The sequence below is a fragment of the Herpailurus yagouaroundi genome, unplaced genomic scaffold (assembly GCF_014898765.1).
Source record: "Herpailurus yagouaroundi ecotype Mexico unplaced genomic scaffold, PumYag 77, whole genome shotgun sequence".
Lineage (NCBI taxonomy): Eukaryota > Metazoa > Chordata > Mammalia > Carnivora > Felidae > Herpailurus > Herpailurus yagouaroundi.
The window spans coordinates 77,977,386-77,996,377 of record NW_024412388.1 but is presented as its reverse complement, the minus strand read 5'-3'; the positions used below and the strand labels follow the sequence as shown (position 1 = coordinate 77,996,377).

General features: G+C 34.2%; 1 protein-coding gene across 9 annotated transcripts in view; it reads left to right on the top strand.

The window, feature by feature from the left end:
- The window catches only part of HFM1 (helicase for meiosis 1), a 94,097-nt gene that overhangs the window by 40,604 nt on the left and 34,501 nt on the right, over positions 1-18,992 (top strand). For 6 of the 9 annotated variants that reach the window (XR_005788753.1, XM_040470947.1, XM_040470945.1 and 3 more), the window contains 11 exons: positions 2,667-2,762; positions 4,598-4,689; positions 7,062-7,168; positions 7,260-7,307; positions 7,904-8,001; positions 8,085-8,216; positions 10,702-10,787; positions 11,642-11,725; positions 11,878-12,035; positions 13,694-13,797; positions 14,403-14,549. Coding sequence is in view for 8 of the 9 variants with exons in the window: in XM_040470947.1 (XP_040326881.1) it covers positions 2,667-2,762; positions 4,598-4,689; positions 7,062-7,168; positions 7,260-7,307; positions 7,904-8,001; positions 8,085-8,216; positions 10,702-10,787; positions 11,642-11,725; positions 11,878-12,035; positions 13,694-13,797; positions 14,403-14,549 (1,152 nt within the window). In the remaining variant the exon portion in view is untranslated. The remainder of the gene's footprint in view (positions 1-2,666; positions 2,763-4,597; positions 4,690-7,061; positions 7,169-7,259; positions 7,308-7,903; positions 8,002-8,084; positions 8,217-10,701; positions 10,788-11,641; positions 11,726-11,877; positions 12,036-13,693; positions 13,798-14,402; positions 14,550-18,992) is intronic. The other 3 variants (XM_040470946.1, XM_040470952.1, XM_040470950.1) reach the window with 2 other exon arrangements.

Genomic DNA, 18,992 nt, shown 5'->3' with positions numbered 1-18,992 from the left:
AAAGATAGTTGAGCATTTATTAAGATTAGAAATTGTTACCTCTTCATTGTATTGAGACTCTCAGTAGAAGAAAAAATGTTAGTTTCACTAAAAATACTTAGCCATTTTTGGGGTACCTCACTGGCTCAGTCAGTAGAGCATACATCTCCTGATCTTAGAGTTGTGAGTTCAAGCCCCAGAACTTCATGCTGGGTACAAAGACTACTTTAAGAAAAGAAAAGGATCAAGGAATAGATATTCATCTACAGAGCAACAATACTAGTCTGGACCCTCACCTGGTGTAGATCTAAAAATATTTAGCCAACTTTTATTTATTCTTTACTTGGATATACACATATGCATATTAAAATGCAGAGATAAGGATGAAGCAGTAAAACTGTATTGATTAAAGAATAAATATATTGTTGAGGCGCCTGGATGGCTGAGTCAGTTAAGTGTCCGACTTCGGCTCAGGTCATGATCTCAGAGTTCATGAGTTCGAGCCCCGCATCGGGCTCTGTGCTGATAGCTCAGAGCCTGGAGTCTGCTTCAGATTCTGTGTTTTCCTCCCTCTGCCCCTCCCTCATTTGCCCTCTGTCTCTCTCTTTCTCAAAACAAAACAAAAAACCATTAAAAAATTAAAGAATGAATATATTGTTGAAACAAGGTGATAAGTAATAGTGTATATTCATAATGCTGCTGTTGAGAAACAGATCTATAAAATAGTTGTATTGTCCTTTACTGGGCAATTTTGAATGGAGTTTTTTTTTTTTTTTTTTAATTTTTTTTTCCAACGTTTATTTATTTTTAGGACAGAGAGAGACAGAGCATGAACGGGGGAGGGGCAGAGAGAGAGGGAGACACAGAATTGGAAACAGGCTCCAGGCTCTGAGCCATCAGCCCAGAGCCTGACGCGGGGCTCGAACTCACGAAGCGCGAGATCGTGACCTGGCTGAAGTCGGACGCTTAACCGACTGCACCACCCAGGCGCCCCAGAATGGAGTTTTTTAAAACATATTTTGATCATAAGGAACACAAGAAATCAGAGATAGTCCAAAAAATGTCTTGCTATATTTTGACAACTATAATTTAATTAAGTTTAATTTAGTTTAATTAAGCCTTAATTTAACTTCGTTAAATTAGTAGAACCACAGTTTATATTTGCTTTATCTTTGGTCATTATAGGGTAGCTAAGTTTGCTTATAAAGACTAGCCAAGTTTATTATATAACTGAATATAATGTTTTGGTATCCTTGGAGATCTGCATTAAATCTCTTAGAAAGGATCCTTTGTTTTCCTAAGTTTGTTATGTTTTACTCAGTATGCCCCAATATTGTTATATTGTTAAATATTGCTAAATATTGTTATATTTGCTCAGTATGCTCCAGTAGCTCCCTCATCACTCTTAGAATAAAATGCAGACTTTCCACCAGAGCCCACAAATCCTTCTTGATATCTCGCTGCCTGTTTCTCTGATTTCATCTCTTGTCACTTTCCCCCTCCTTCATTCTGTCTCTAAATTGGATCTCTTGTTGTTCCTTAAACATACCAATACCTGAAATCTTATTATTGTTAAACTGTGTACTGATTGTTTCATTCAGTAAAATGTAAGTTCTTTTGAGAAGGAACCTTGTCTTGTTCACTGCTTTAAACCTAAAGCTTAGAATAGTGCTCTCAGAATGTAATGTAATAAGCATTCCTTTGACTGATTAACTTACTGAAAGTTATTAGTGAAAAATTAAGAAAATTAGCAAAGACCTCAAAGCCTTACTTAAACAAATACTTAAAACTATCAAGCTGCCTAAGCAGTGTTGCTTAAACTGAAGTATTTCTCAAAGAATTTTGCCTTCCAAGGCTGTGTTTTTGTGAGTGGCTACTCTCTTTAAGATTGAGCAGGTTGTGGTGTTTTCACTCCTGCTCTGAACAACCTCCAGTCTTCTGAGCTTTATAGCATGGAACAATGAGAGCACTGTAAGCAGCAGGCTACTATAATCGCTCTGATCTTCATCAGTCAATGAGAGTGAACTTCCTGTTCAAAAGTTCCTTCCAGGTAGCAATAGTGGCATTTTAGAGATGCTGAAGTAAGTACTAAAAGCATCAGCTGAAATGTTCTTAAGTGGTGAACTCAGAAAAGTGGCAAACTCAGAGGAGGGAAAAGACTGGTGTTTTTTTGAACAATGTTTATAGATCTATTTGACTTTATACTTCGTGTGTATACATGTTTGATAAAAGTTTTAAAAAAAAAAAAGGAAAAAAAAAGAAAACCATGCCATATTGGAAGTCAGATAGAAAGTGGTTGCAAAGACCTTGAGCAAGTAACCTAGCCCGTTTCTTTGTTTCCTAGCTTGTATATCAAATAATACTTAACCTCATTGAGTTATTTTGATTAAATGAGGAAATACAAATTTCCTTATTAAAATGAAAAGTTCCAAGTTGTAAATGTTATTTTATCACTTAATGTTATTTTGATTATTTGTATTATTGTTACTGTTAGAAACAATACTTTTTAGCCTATTAGCTGGCTCTTTTATTTAATGAGTTTTTTCTTACCACTTAAGTAGAGACTATAGTTTTTCCCACAGCAAATATACAGAAACACAACTTTAGCATATTTGATTATCAATTCTATTTTGTGCTACTCCCTTATCTTACTAAAATAGAAAAATATGTTTCTTATTACTGAACAGAATTGTGTTTGAAGAATCTGAATGATTTATCATCTCTGGACTTGATTAGGATGGATGAAGATGTTAATTTCAAACCAACTGGTAATTTTTCCATCAGTTGTAAATTTAACACTTGCTTAAAACTAAATTTTAAAATATGTTCTACTAAAATTTAGATGATGCTAAAATTAAATTGTGATCTCAGTTAAATATCTCATTATCTCAATGATGATAACAGGGTATCATCATTGTTAGCATGATCTATTTATGCTGTATGAGTCCTGTTTATAAAATTAATAGAGCTTCTTTTTGGCAGGCACAGACTTTGTCTTCACTGATTCTGGTAACTTGAGTTGAAATACTCAAATCTTAGGGTCATTTCAAATCTCTTATAACTCTTGTAGATGCTCTTTTGCCAGTTCTTTGACTCACTTGCTTCATGGCTTCCTTTCTAAGTTAATTTTATCCCCTAACTAGGAAACTTTCATCCTTTCTAATAAGCCAGCAAGTATCAAGTCTTTTCTCAAACATTTCATTTTCTCTGGCAGGGAGAAACCTTTTATTAATTTATAAACATCTAGGATAAGAGGAGCATCTTTAAATGTATCCTATGGGTTAATGTACTAGTTCCCATGGTAACCATAGTCTCTATATCTCACACACTGCTCCCAGATACTCCCTTTTATGAACCACTGCATCACCTACATTTTGGCTGAACAAATCCATCAGGATCCTAATTGATAAAGTGACTTCTAAGCTGCCCTGGTTACTTCTCTATTCTTGATTCTTAGTTCTTTCTACTCTACCATGTCCTTGATGCCTATATGTCTGATGGGATGTCAAATTCTTCCCTTCTTCAGCAAAACCTGTAGCACATACATACATGTTAGCCCTTTCCTTGAGAAGCAGCATGCCATTTTTCTCTTCCCAGCTGTTTTCTGTGTGTGTGTTCACAAGACTGAAATTCTTTGTAATGCTTTTAACAACCTGTAATTGAAACCAGTAGCTTTTTAAATGAATTTCATTTCATCATTTACTCACCCCCACTCTACCCATCTTGCTACCCCCAACCAACTCAAAGTTCTATTTCAAAACAATTTATTTTCAAACTTCAGTTTAATTACAATTTGCTTTATAATTTTAAGTGGTCCTCTGTTATTTTACAAATCAAATCCAAAATCTAAACTCCTTTACTAGTATTTCCAGGCTCTTCAGGCCTTCATAGTTTATTATTCATCATGGTTTGGCAATAAAAGTAGGCAGTATTTATTTAATGTTAGGCACTCTGCTAAGTACTATATATGTATTACTGCATTTAATCTTCACAAAAAATCTATGACATACGTACTTCTGTTATCCCCACATTACATTAAGAAACTGGTAAAATAACCTGCACATGATCACCTCCTTAGCAAGTGGTGGAGCAGTGATTTGAAGCAGGTCAGTTTGACCTGAATGCATAGTCACTGTTAAGCCATATCTCTCATTATAGTGTTCTAAAGATAGTCTTTTTTATTTTTCTAAAGATAGTCTTTTTAACTTTACTCCTTTGATAAACAAGGCTTGATTTTTACTGAGGTCATGACAGCTTTATTTTCTTTCTGCCAAGGCATATTAGTTATTTTAAAATCCTGCTCAAGCCCCATTTTCTCTACCAAGCCGTCCCACACTGACCATTCTCTTAGGCTTTAATTTCCTCTGAACTTAAGGTTGTGTATATAAACATTATCATTAACTGGATTTTGTCCTCTAGTCTAGCTATTTTGCATGTCCATCTCCCTAGTCAATCTATAAATTCCAGACACTGTGTCTTCGAGATTTTTTGGTGTGTCTTTTTACCTGATGCTGTTATAGGTACAGAATACATGTTAAGGAATCTTTGTTAAACTGATGAAAAAGCAGGTTGCTTCAACTGATAGAGTCAATGTTCCTTTTTTCATCTTTTTCCACAGAGGCAGGAAGATTGATGGCTTGGTATTATATTACATTTGAGACAGTGAAGAAATTTTGTACCATCAGTGGAAAAGAGACTTTATTAGATCTGGTAAATTAGTTGTCGCTAGAAAATAAATATGTAATGACATATTATAAAATAATATTGGGGAAACAACTAATTTGCATATCTCTTGCAACTTAAAATTGAGCAGATAAGAAAGCATTTCTTTTTTTTTTTTAACTTTTTAATGTTTATTTATTTTTGAGAGAGAGAGAGAGAGAGAGAGAGCGAGCCTGAATGGGGGAAAGGCAGAGAAAGAGGAGACACAGAATCCAAAGCAGGCTCCAGGTTCTGAGGTGTCAGCACAGAGCTGGATGCGGGGATTGAACTTGGCGAAGTGTGAGATCATGACCTGAGCCGAAGTTGGATGCTTAACCAACTGAGCCACCCAGGCACCCAAGAAAGCATTTCTAATAGTGCTTATGTCTCCCAACCTTATATACCTTTGATCATTAGATATGGAATATTACTCTTTATAATGTATTTTCAATTGTATTTCTGTATCAGGGCTAAGAAAATTTATATACTTACCCGAAGTATGGATGGAAACTGCCTTTCAATTTATGTGATAATGCCAATTACCTTGATACTGGCTACCAAGTATACTTTGTTGAGAAGGATCCAGGATGATATGGCATGATATATTAGGCCAGTCTGCTGTGAATGACAGATAGTGAGGGGCAAGTGTGCCATATACTTGTAATTCTTCCCTAAATCTTTTGCATAAGAATAACAATAATAGTAGAAATAGAATAGTATTGATGATAGACCAGAGAAAAGCAGTGATTGTGGAGAAAATGGGAGTGAAAACAAGGTTATACTGAGATATCAACAGAGGGGACAACTTTGCAGCTACAGCAGTAAATAGTACCATAGTCATGTTGTTGATACCTGACAACTCTATTGGTCCTTTCTCTCTTTACAGGGGACATGAATATGCAATAAGACATTTATTTTTATTCTCAAATTTAACCATTATTTTTTTAAGTTTATTTATTTAGAGAGAGAGAGAGAGAGAGAGTGCACAAGCAGGGAAGGGGCAGAGAGGGAGAGAGAAAAATCCCAAGCAAGCTCTGTACCATCAGCACAGAGCCAGATACAGGGATCGAACTCAAAAACCGTGAGATCACAACCTGAGCCAAAATCAAGAGTCGGGCTGCTTAACCGACTGAGCCACCCAGGTGCCCCAACCATTAATTTTTATTTAAAATATCTACGTTGATTACTGAGATAAGATTATTATATGAAAAAATGCACAAAATTGATGAAAAGTAGAATGCTTGTATTTTATGTAAATATTCTTAACTAAGAAGAAATCAAGAATAATATTAAATTCACTTAATATTTAATATTAAACTAAAATTAACTCATCTTAATTTGAGTTCAGTAAGTGTGTAAGAGAATTAGAAGGGAGGGGCGCCTGGGTGGCGCAGTCGGTTAAGCGTCCGACTTCAGCCGCCAGGTCACGATCTCGGGGTCCGTGAGTTCGAGCCCCGCGTCAGGCTCTGGGCTGATGGCTCAGAGCCTGGAGCCTGTTTCCGATTCTGTGTCTCCCTCTCTCTCTGCCCCTCCCCCGTTCATGCTCTGTCTCTCTCTGTCCCAAAAATAAATAAACGTTGAAAAAAAAATTTTTTTTTAAAAATAAAAAAAGAGAATTAGAAGGGATATGAGTTTCATGTTACAGATATGAGAAACCAAAGTACAAAGAGTGCTTTGCTCAGTCATCTGACAGAACTAGGCTCTATAACACAAATTTTTTAATATCTAAAGTACTCTTTTCATTACAAAATTAGTCTCAATCAGGATAATGTTTTGCAAACTACAGAAGGGTGAATAATAATATAATAGTAGTAGAAATGAAAGCTACATTTATTGAGTGCTTACTGTGTGGTAGGCATGGGACTGAATATTTTAAATTTTATTTTGTTAATATTTACAATTTTATCGGCATAGTCCCAGTGTGTAACATAACGTCTAGCATATAACAAGTGTTTGTAAACACTTGTTAATGAATGAATGAATGAGTGAATGAATCCTTTAAAAAGCAAAATATATAAAGTAAATCTTTAATTCTGTTATGCTAAATGACAAAGCTGTGATGTCCCAAGGCAGCATGAAAAATAAGTAAATACTGGGGTGCCTGGGTAGCTCAGTTGGCTAAGTGTCTGACTCTTGATTTCGGCTTAGTTCATAAATCTCACAGTCATGAGATTGAGCCCTACATCAGGCTCTATGCTGACAGTGTGGAGTCAGCTTGGAATTCTCTCTCTCTCCCTCTCTCTCTGCCCTGGCCCTGCTTGCTCTCTCTCAACATAAATAAATAAACATTTTAAAAATTAAAAAAAAGTAAATACATAGAGTATGAAAGGAAAGAAGTCAAGAATGGACATAAATGAATGAGCAAATGTGAAATTTTATAGGTCACAATGATAGCCAGCTGCAAGGAATTTGTAGATGTGCAATTAAGGATAAATGAAAAGAAAACATTGAATACATTGAACAAAGATCCACATCGGGTAACTATCAGGTAGGGAAATATGTTTTAAGTAACTTTTAAAAGGTTTTATTTAGTTAAAATAAGTAGTAATAAAAGTTTTGCCTTGTGTTTTTATTTACAGATTTCCAATGGAAGGAAGAATTAAAACAAGAGAAATGAAAGTAAATTGGTAAAGATGATTGTTAAAGGTCTTAAAATACTATTATTTGTGATTCATATTTCTGAAAGTTTTTTTTTTAGTTTTAAGCCTTTAAATTTGTTTTCTTTAATACAAAAAGAACATATTTACATAAAACAAGAATATATATCAGAATATAGATGTGAAATTAATGTCCAAAATCTCTTAGACTTCAGTTAAAATAGATAATTTGTGATTTTTTTAAATCAACAAATGTTTTTTTGAGAGTGTGTTCTGCTGAAGCAAGTTAAATGACAGAAAAAAAGCTAAGTTTTTCATCATCGGGAGCTTTCAGGTTGGCTGGAATGAGATTCATGTATATAAAGATAACAGTATAGAAACACATGTAATAATTGTGTATTGAATGTTAGTGGCATTCTGGGAGAGACAAAGAAGGGGGGACTTTTAGACATTGGAAAGAGAAAGTCAGCAGTGACTTGTGACAATAATGATATGAGGTATAGAATCATCTAGTGTCACAGAGATTAAGGCAGAGGTATTTTAAGAAGAGATAACTTCAATAAATGATATCAAAAACTATGAGATAATAGTTTGTAAAAGGAAATCATGAAATTTCTTTCCCTCAGCCTTATTCAGGCTCAACTAGGATGCATTCCCATACAAGACTTTGCTTTGACTCAAGATACCTCGAAGATTTTCAGAAATGGCTCACGAATTACAAGATGTATGTTACAGGATTAATGGATTTTTCAGTATTTTTTCCAGTAAACTAGTATACTAGATTTAACATCAGAAAATTTTTTTTAGGGTTGTCAGATTTTGTGGCTGTTCAAGAAAAGAAGTTTGCTGTACTGTTGAACAGTTTGATTTTAGCTAAATGTTTTAGATGTAAACTTTGGGAAAACTCTCTGCATGTATCAAAACAGCTGGAAAAAATTGGTAGGTACCAAATACAGGCAGGCAATTTGTCAATGTCTGCAGTTTATTTTATTTTTTATTGTTAGGAAAATTATTCTGTGGTGTTTATAGACTTTAAGAAAAAATGTGTTTGTAGGCCTAAATAAGTACTGTACTTCTCTTGAAAATCTGATTTTTGTTTCCTCCTTGAAGGATTCTATTTGAAATCAATTGGGAAACCCAATAAAAGTGAATGCTCTTATTTTTAAATTTGTTCTCAAACCAAGAGTGAAATTTTGTTTTCGTGATTGGGTAATGCTGTGTTGCTCTCTCTTCCACTTTTATGATTATTTTGGTTTGATCTCAATGATAAGTTACAGAGCTAGCAATCCTGGCTATTCCTAATACATTACAGAAAATTATGCCATCTAATTATATCTTAACTTTTCCTCTTTTTTTTCAGTAACAGCACAATATTTGTACTTATCTTCATAGAGACTCTGCAGACAAAAGATTGTGCCTAATTATTTCCTATCTATTGAGATCTAACTTGGGTATGAACTGAAAACTATGGAGTATGTCAATTACAAAGATTAGGGTATAACTAAAGTCCTCTAGAGTTTTCCAGCTTGGTGCCTTTGACTTTGTGACCCTTACTCTTTCCTAGATACCTAGAACTCTAAGAAGAAGAGAGTTGTTATATTCCATGACTGACAGCTTTGTTAGCTTTATAATTTTACATGCATCTTGGGGACATTAAAAAATTATATAATGGGTTATTAGAGATTGTCTCATTATTCCTTAGAACAAAGTTCTCCAGCTATTTTGTGAGGAAGTCCTTTTTTATTTCCTTGAGGTTTGAAATCAGTGGGATGGCAGAGGACTAATTAGTCCTCTGTGGGGGAAATAGAAACTGGGGGGAAATAGGGATTGGCTGGTGAAAGTAAGGTCAAATTAAAGGAAAGTTCCTGACATTAACGTTCACCTTTCTGTGGAGGTCCTGGCAAACCAAATGCTGCACCCATCTCACAAAGATGAGTTCTAAATTGAGAAGGAGGTTCCATACAATATTAGGAAATGGCAATTTATAGAAAATTTTGAAATTAGATTAAATGATTACTAATAAAATTACTAATGAAAAAGCCAGCCTGTCTGACTTTCTAGAATATTGTCAATCAGGGATCATTTGCATTCTTTCCCTTCCAAATTGTCAAACACTAATGTATTTTTCATACTTACTTAGTACAGCTGAAGAGAAGGAAGCAAAAATCGCCCAGCAAAACTCATATAATAGAAAAGTGAGGGAATCCAAACAAAAAAGCAAATCTAAGTTCTTATTGAGTATCAGGGGGAAAAAATGAATGCATATTGGTTTTCAACAATGTTTATAAAAAATTAAAATTCAGGAAAAGTTTTAAAGGAAAATGAACATGAAGGAATTATTAATACTAGGAGTGGTATCTTAAGAATGAATAAGAGAAATTCCCAAGGATAGTTAAGGATCTGGAAAAAGAATAGTGTAATATTCCCACCAGTAATGTATGTGCCTTAGACAACATGGTAATATTTTGGAACTTTGTACTTCTGACAGTATCTCCTATTTGGGGGTTTGGTTAAATTCATTTATGAATGTAAGAATTTTAAATTCCAGTTTCTTAAAGCATAAAGAAACAGGGAAGATACAAATATGGAAATGAACTTGATGTACTTGAAGAACAAAATTAAAACCAATGTGACTAGAGAGTCAGCAAGAGAATGGTAGGAAATTAACTAGAGGGATAGGTAGACTGTGGTCAAGTCAGATAGGTAAGGGATTTTGGCCATGGTAGGAAATTTTCACTTTATTCTAAATGTAATGAAATTTTAGAAGAATAAAGTTATCTGATTTCAGTACAGAAACAGAGAACTCTTTCTAAGATACAAATGTTCAGATGGGGCAGCTGGGTGGCTCAGTCGGTTAAGCATCCCAACTTCGGCTCAGGTCATGATCTCACAGTTGGTGAGTTAGAACCCCACATCGGACTCTGCTGTCAGCACAGAGCCCACTTTGGATCCTCTGTCTCCCTCTGCTCCTTCCTCATTCTCTCTCTCCCTCTCTCTCTCCATCTCTCTCTCTCTCAAAAATAAACATTAAAAAAAAATGCTCAGAGAACGATAGCTTTATGAAGCAATATTCCCATCCATGAATCATGTTTTTTTTCAAACATGAGTATAACAATAGGAATCTCTTGGTACTTGCTCAGTGGATGACATATGATAAAAATAAGGGTTGAGTCATCATGTGGACTAGAGTTCCTTTTCTATAAAATGAATACATATTTTATTTTAGTTTGAAAAAATAAATATGAACAATTGAATAAATGTCACAGCCCAATTAATCCAACTGAATACTTAAAAAAAAACTTTAAAAATTAGTTCTTATTCTAGATCTTTTAAAATATTTTTTTTTACTATTGTTGAAAACTTAAGTATAGATTGAGTTTAAAATGGATTGTTTAAAAACTGCTATTTGATTAATTTTCCACAGGTATAACATTGTCAAATGCAATGGTAAATGCAGGTTTGACCTCCTTTAAAAAAATAGAAGAAACAGATGCAAGGGAGCTTGAACTGGTATTTAATATTCACTTATTACTAATGTTATGTGAATTTTATCTAAATTTTAAAGCCTACCTTTTATTTATTTTTATGTTATATTATTTTTTTTAATTTACATCCAAATTAGTTAGCATATAGTACAACAATGATTTCAGGAGTAGATTCCTTAGTGCCTCTTACCCATTAGCCCATTCCCCCCCACACCCCCTCCAGTAACTCTCTGTTTGTTCTCCATATTTATGAGTCTCTTATGTTTTGTCCCCCTCCCTGTTTTATATTATTTTTGTTTCCCTTCTCTTATGTTCATCTGTTTTGTCTCTTGAAGTCCTCATATGAGTGAAGTCAATGATATTTGTCTTTCTCTGACTAATTTCACTTAGCATAATACCCTCCAGTTTCATCCACCTAGTTGCAAATGGCAAGATTTCATTCTTTTTGATTGCCAAGTAATACTCCATTGTATATATATACTACATCTTTATCCATTCATCCATCGATGGACATTTGGGCTCTTTCCATACTTTGGCTATTGTTGATAGTGCTGCTGTAAACATTGGGGTGCATGTGTCCCTTTGAAGCAGCACACCTGTATCCCTTGGATACAGGGTAGTTCTATTTTTAGTTTTTTGAGGAACCTGCATACTGTTTTCCAGAGTGGCTGCACCAGCTTTCATTCCCATAAAGCCTACCTTTTATATCTTTATTTCTTCTAACCTTTTATATCTTTATTTCTTCTAAAAAATACTTTCTTTCTTGTGGTCATAAGTTATTTAAAGTTTTGGATAATAAGCATTATTAAAACTATTGACTATTTTACTAAAAGAACTTCTGGTGTTGTGGTAAGAATATAATGATATAAATGTTTTTAGATTTTAAATAGACACCCTCCTTTTGGAACACAAATAAAGGAAACAGTGATGTATCTACCAAAATATGAACTTGAAGTGGAACAGGTAAATATTTTGGTTTTGTTTGTTTTTGTTGTTTTTTAGGTATTTTCATTGTCTTTTCAGGAATAAATCTACCTCTAGCTGACTTGGAACTGAATATGAGCAGTAAGGTTATTTTTAACACTTTTTATTCCTATCTTTTTTTTTTTTTTAAGATTGCAAGATATAATGATACCATGGCAGAAATATTAGTGACCATTATATTAAGAAACTTTAAACAGCTACAAACTAAAAGAACAGCGCCAGATTCTCACTATGTTACCTTAATCATAGGTGATGCAGATAATCAACTGGTTTTCAAGCACAAAATTATGTAAGTGTATAATTTCTATTTGATTTTATTTTTAAGTGTATACTATTAAAAGAAAAATTCTGAGAAAGTAATAAAATCACTGGCGGATCAATTAAATTACATTTTCCTTACACTGTAGTAGGGTTGTTTCTCCACTTGTCCTTTAAAGAAGTTATTAACTCTGGGTTCGTTGTTAGTACTCAAATGAATAAAGTGTGAAACCTATCACCATGGTTTGAAACAAGCGAATAAATGACCATTAGGGGTGGCTGTAGTCCATTGTTGCTGAACTTTCTTACTGTGTTGCTTTTCTCCATTCATGACTTTACTACTCTGATTATCTTTCTCCTACTCCTTTAAGGTACATCTTCTATTTCCAAATTAAAATGTAACAACCTACTGTACCTCCACTGTAGGATCCAGGCAACCAGATCAAATATGTAAAGGAGGTACCTTCATGCTAGTTGTCTAGCATGCCATTCTGTAATTCTTACATCAGCCTTTTTTCTAATACTGTTATTTTCTCCCAGGATGTCATAAGCAAACTCTAAGGATATCAGTTATAGCTATAGCTAATAGTTTTTGAGCACTTAGTAGGTTCAGGTATTGAATTATTTAATCTTTGTATAGATAGGTGCTATCATTATCTACATTTAATAGAGAAGGAAATTGAGACTAAGAGTTTAATTAATTTGTCCAAGGGCATATAGATAGTTTATAGCAAAGTCTAGATTTGAGCCTAAGCATTCTGGGTCCAGAGGCTATGTTCCTAATTATATTGATTTACTTATAAATTCAGGAATGGCATTGACTCTGAAATGGGAAACTCCTCATTGTTGCCAGAGTACTGGAGGATACCATCCTGAAATGTTCTTTTTTTTTTTTTTAAATTTTTTTTTAACGTTTATTTATTTTGGAAACAGAGAGAGACAGAGCATGAACGGGGGAGGGTCAGAGAGAGGGGGAGACACAGAATCCGAAACAGGCTCCAGGCTCCGAGCTGTCAGCACAGAGCCCGACACGGGGCTCGAACTCACGGACTGCGAGATCATGACCTGAGCCAAAGTCAGCCGCTTAACCGACTGAGCCACCCAGGCGCCCCCATCCTGAAATGTTCTATGCAAGATTCCTATAGGAATTACAGTGTCTGATAGGATATCCCTTTCACTGTTAACTACTCTCCTGCAACTAGCCATGGCACATTTGTAGAGAATATGTCATTATACAAAGCTTTGTTCTCTGTGAAAATTAAATCTGATTATAGTCTTGACTATTTAAGGCTAAAATAAGTTCAGTCACAATATTGGTTGCAGGTTTGTGATGTTACTGGATATGAGCTATTTTATATTAATTTTAAAGATACTAAAGTTCTCACAAATTTGTGTAACCTGTGTATAGCCATTTAAAAGTGGTAGTGATTTAGGGGCAAGCTCTTGTGTGGTTGACAGCAACTATGTGTTCAGGTGGGCCTGAAATGAGGCAATGCAGTTTGGAATCAGCTGTTTGGTCAATGGTTGTGGTATCTCCATTGACACCCCATTTCTCCCCTCAGAATTTGTAGCAAGTGATTTTCAGTATTGACTTTAGTTTACTATGAGATAGGACTTATCTAAGGGTCAATAATATTATTTCATTTAGTATTTGGATCACTATTTAAATGATAACTTATTCTTTTTCAGGGATTCTGTTTTGCTAAGAGCTGGAAATTGGACTAAAAAGATTGATGTGAGGAGAGCTTTTAAATCTGAAGATCTTAGCATAAATCTAATTAGTTCTGAATATGGTAGGTTCATCGAAGTAATGAACACATGAATGTAAAGCATGTGATAGCATTTAAAAGTTATTTCTTTGATGCTGAAACAGAAAAACAATTTAAATGATATTGTGTAAAAATAATTCATTTAAATACTATGAATAATTTTAAGGGAAGTTTCATGTATTTAGAGATATAAAAGGTAGCATGGACTAAGATAACAAAATTAAAATTTTATTTGTTCATTTATAGGTATTTTAATTTCCAAGATAAATTTTGAACTTGTAGGAACTTCGATTTTTATTTTTATGATGATAGATGTATAAATTTCATTATATTTTTAATGCCTTTTTTTTAAACATTTTTACTTCCTGGACTTGTTGGCTCTTTCATTTCAAAAGGTATAGAAATGGGTGATGAGTATTAAGGAGGGCACTTGTTCTGATGAGCACTGTGGGTCATATGTAAGTGTGTAAATTCTACACCTGAAACTAATATTACACTGTATGTTACCTAACTAGAATTTAAATACAAACTTGAAACCAACTCACCAACAAATAACAACAAATAGACGGTCTCATGGCTAGATTTATATAACTTAAATTAGCACTTGTATACTTTTTTCCTTTTTCCAGTTGGACTTGATATACAGCAGAAATTTACAGTCTTTTACTTAGGACCTAAGAGGTTTGGAAATCAAATAATTATGCAAAAAAAATCAGAAACAGAGATTTCCCATTCTAAACATTCAAATAGATCTACTATAACAGGATCCAATAAAGGTAAATAGCTATATTTATTCTTGTTTTGCCTTAAAGCAAAGTTATGGTTAGGGAGGAGTATCATTGTTACAGTTCTGTTCCATTCAGATGTGGATACTCTGGAATTAGATGTTTAAGCTTCATAATAATTGAGTTAATAATATATAGCAGGAATTCTTTCTTATAATTAATATTTGTCATATTGGAGTGATATTTGTAGCACAAATTATTTGGCTAGTTTTTTGATATACAGTGCCTCTTTTTTATACCCACTATATTGTTACAGACATTGTTGGGGGAGAGCAAGTGATTTACAAAACTGTAGATTTGATGAGGTAAACCAGATGACAGTAAACTTAAAAATTTTTATTATGGGACATTTCAACTATGCACAAAAGTAAACAGACACGTATAATGAACCTTTATATGCTCATCACCCACCTTAAACAATGATCAACTCATGGCTTATATTGTCTATACCTCTCTTTAGTTTTCCCCTTCTATAGTTTGAAGAAAATCAGGTATCCTATCATATCCTCTGTAAATATTAGTATATATTTGTAAATGGTAAGGATTTAAGAACAATTATCTCATAAGTGCAGCTTTATCATCTTAATACTATCTAGATATACCAGATTGGCTCCTGAATCCTTTTGGTCTGTCCCTAGTACTTTTGAGAGCTTCCTTAATGTATGGGATGCTATGATATTCTAGGCTTATCATGTATATTTCTAGCCCCAAATCTGTAATAAGCCTTTTCTCCAAGGATCCTTGGTTTCTTTTAGTGATAAATACGTTTCCAAGATCACAGTCTGTGGGCTAGAGGAGCTCATTGCTATTATGTGATCTTTATCTCTTGGCTTTTTTTTTCATGCACAGAATTAGGAAGTATGTGATTTTTGTTTGTGTTTAGAGATAAAATACATAAGTAACCCATGCTTAAATGTCTAAGTCAAATTCAGGGCTATAGGGTTTATCCTTAAATGCAATTATTAGTATATCCTTCTTGCCATGCTGAGAAATTTGCTCTCAGTGACTCCAGAAATGATGGAATGTCACTCATTTTCTTTATTCCACATTATACACAAAACAAATAGTCTCAGAATAACAAACCAAACTACCATTCTTAATATAATTGTTAAAAATAGCTTAAGATGTTTGTGGAGATATTTTTGTTCTTGGAATATAACTCACTAGGCATGTATAATCAAATTACTGTGTTTTAAGTTACTTGGAATAGATCTGTATGTGGCTGTGCCACTACTGGATACATTTTGTTTTGATTTTATTTATTAAACAATTTTTTTTTAAATTTTTTTTTTAAATTTTTTTTTCAACGTTTATTTATTTTTGGGACAGAGAGAGACAGAGCATGAACAGGGGAGGGGCAGAGAGAGAGAGGGAGACACAGAATCGGAAACAGGCTCCAGGCTCTGAGCCATCAGCCCAGAGCCTGACGCGGGGCTCGAACTCACAGACCGTGAGATCGTGACCTGGCTGAAGTTGGACGCTTAACCGACTGCACCACCCAGGCGCCCCAAACAATTTTTTTTTAATGTTAATTTTTTTGAGAGAGGGAGAAAGTGTGCTCAAGCAGGTTAGGGGCAGAGAGGATCCAAAGCAGGCTCTGTGCTGACGTCAGTGAGCCTGATGTGGGGCTTGAACCCGGGAACTGTGAGATCATGACCTGAGCCAAAGTTGGATGCTTAGCCAACTGAGCCACTGAGGTGCCCTTGTTTTATTTTATATTATATTTTATTTTATGTTTTTAGAATAACTTTTAGGAATTTTTTTTTATAGTAATGTAAAGCATTTACATGGTTCTATAGTTAAATCTATAAAGCAAAAACTGAATGTTGTTAACTTGAGGCATCCAGTTCACTGCTTTGGCACAGTAAGGGGAGCAATTAATAGGTACTGGGAACGTGAGAGCAATGGCTCCTACCAAAGTAACCTAAACAACTATGCTTTCTGAATAGTATTGGTACTTATGATAAATAGTAACTGCAGAGGGGGCACCTGGGTGGTTTAGTTGGTTAGGTTTCTGACTTCGGCTCCGGTCATGATCTCACAGTTCATGGGTTCTAGCCCCACACACTGGGCTCTGTGCTGACAACTCAGAGCCTGGAGCCTGCTTCAGATTCTGTGTCTCCCTCTGTCTCTGCTCCTCTGCTGCTCACACTCTGTCTCTCAAAACTGAATAAACGTTAAAAAAAAATATTAAAAAAAAAAGCAGAAGTGAATGAAATATAGAATGCAAATGTGCAGCAGAAAAATCAACAAAGCTAAGATTTGGTTCTTTGAAAAGAATAAACTAAGAAGCCCTTATCAAGACTGATAAAGAAATAAATATAAATTAACAATATTAGGAATGAAAAGGGGGATACCATTACAGACATCAAAAAGTTAAAGATATTATGAATAAATTTATACCAATAAGTCTGACATAATTTGGGTAAAAATGAATAAATCCTTGTGAAGCAAAACTTACCCCTCACAGAAAAAATAGAAAATTTGAGTAGTCTGATACTTGTAATGAAATTTAAGCAATTGAAAATCTTTCAACAAAGAAATCCGAAGGGTCAGATTTCACTGGTAAATTTCTGCAAACATTTAGGAAAAAATATCAAACTTACCCAAACTTATTCAGAGAATAGAAAAAAAGAATATTTTCTAATGTTTTAATTTTTTAAAGCAAGTCCAACATGATCTTTATTTCTAAACCTGACAAGGACATTTAAAAAAAGGGGGAAATTATTCACCAATCTTTCTCATGGATGTACATCCAAAAGTTCTTAACAAAATATTAGCAAGTTGAATCCAACCATATATTTTAAAAGCATAATATAGCACTATTAAGTATGGCTTATTCCACATATGCAAGAGTATCTTAGCATTCAAAGATGGATCAGTGTATTTCACTACATTAACTGGCAAAAACCAAAACAGAACAAAACAAAAAACCCCCAACCAACCATGTGGTCTTCTTGACAGAGATCAGAAAAGTTTGACAAAAATTCAGTGCTCATTTCATTAAAAAATATATACATGTAACAAATGTCATGCACAGTAGTGAAATAGTTTAAAATGCTTCCTATTTAGATGGAGAATGATACAAGAGTGTTCTCTATTACAATTTCCATTTAACGTTGTGCTAGAAGTTCTGCTCAGTACAGTTATATAATAAAAAAATAAAAATGGCAAGGATTGGGAAGAACTAAATAAGCTGTCATTACTTGAAAGCAACATGATTATGTATCTAGAAAATCCAAAAGACTAGAGACACACTGTTAGAATTAACATGGAAGTTTAGAAATACACTGGATACAGAGTCAATATTAAACAAACCTGTGCAATAGCATTAAAAAGAATAAATTATTGAAGAATACATTTAATAAAATCAGTGTAAGATATGAACAGAAACTACAAAACACCATTGAGAGAAGTTAAAAAAGACCTAAATATATGGAAAGGTATCCCATGTTCATGGATTGGAAGTCTTAATATTGTTAAGATGGCAACATTTTCCAATTCACAGATTCAGTGCCATCTCTGTCAAAATCCCAGCTGTGCTTTTGGAAGAAATTCATAAGCTGGTTTTAAAATTCATATGGGAATGTAAGGGTCCAAATTAGCCAATCAGTCTTGAAAAAAAAAAAAGAGGACTCATAATTCCTGGTTTCAAAGTTTATTTATGTGTTTTGAGAGAGAAAGCAAGAGAGCACAACCACAGAATGGGCAGAGAGAGAGGGAGAGAGAGAATCCCAAGCAGGCTCCACACTGCCAGGACAGAGCCCAACATGGGCTTGAACCCATGAACCATGAGATCATAATGAGCTGAAATCGAGAGTCAGATGCTTAACAGACTAAGCCACCCACACACATTCTTTGTTTTTTAAAGTTTATTTTGAGAGAGAAAGCAAGGGAGCAAAAGCAGCAGAGGGGCAGAGAAAGAGGAAGAGAGAGAATCGCAAGCAGGCTCCACACTGTCAGCACAGAGCCCACATAATTCCTGATTTCAAAACTTATTACAAAGCTATGGTAATCAAGACAATGTGGGACTGGCATAATAATGGACACAGATTAATGAAATATAATTAAGAGTACAGAAATAAACCCATACATTGGTGGTCAACTGATTTTGGACAAAGATGTCAAACCATTCAAGGGGGAAAGAATAGGCTTTCAACAAATAGGGCTAGGCAACTTGATATTCAGTTGCATTCATTATACCGTAATTACTTTATATCATTTACAGTATTACTTCATACCATAAATACTTCATACCATATATGAAAATTAACTCAAAATGGGTGAAAGACCTGAAAGTAAGAGTTAAAATTATGAAACTCGTAGAAGAAAACATAGGTTTGTATCTTCATGACCTTGGATTAGGCAGTGGTTTCTTAGATATGATACATGAAACTCAAGCCGCTAAAAAGATGAATTGGACTTTATCAAGAT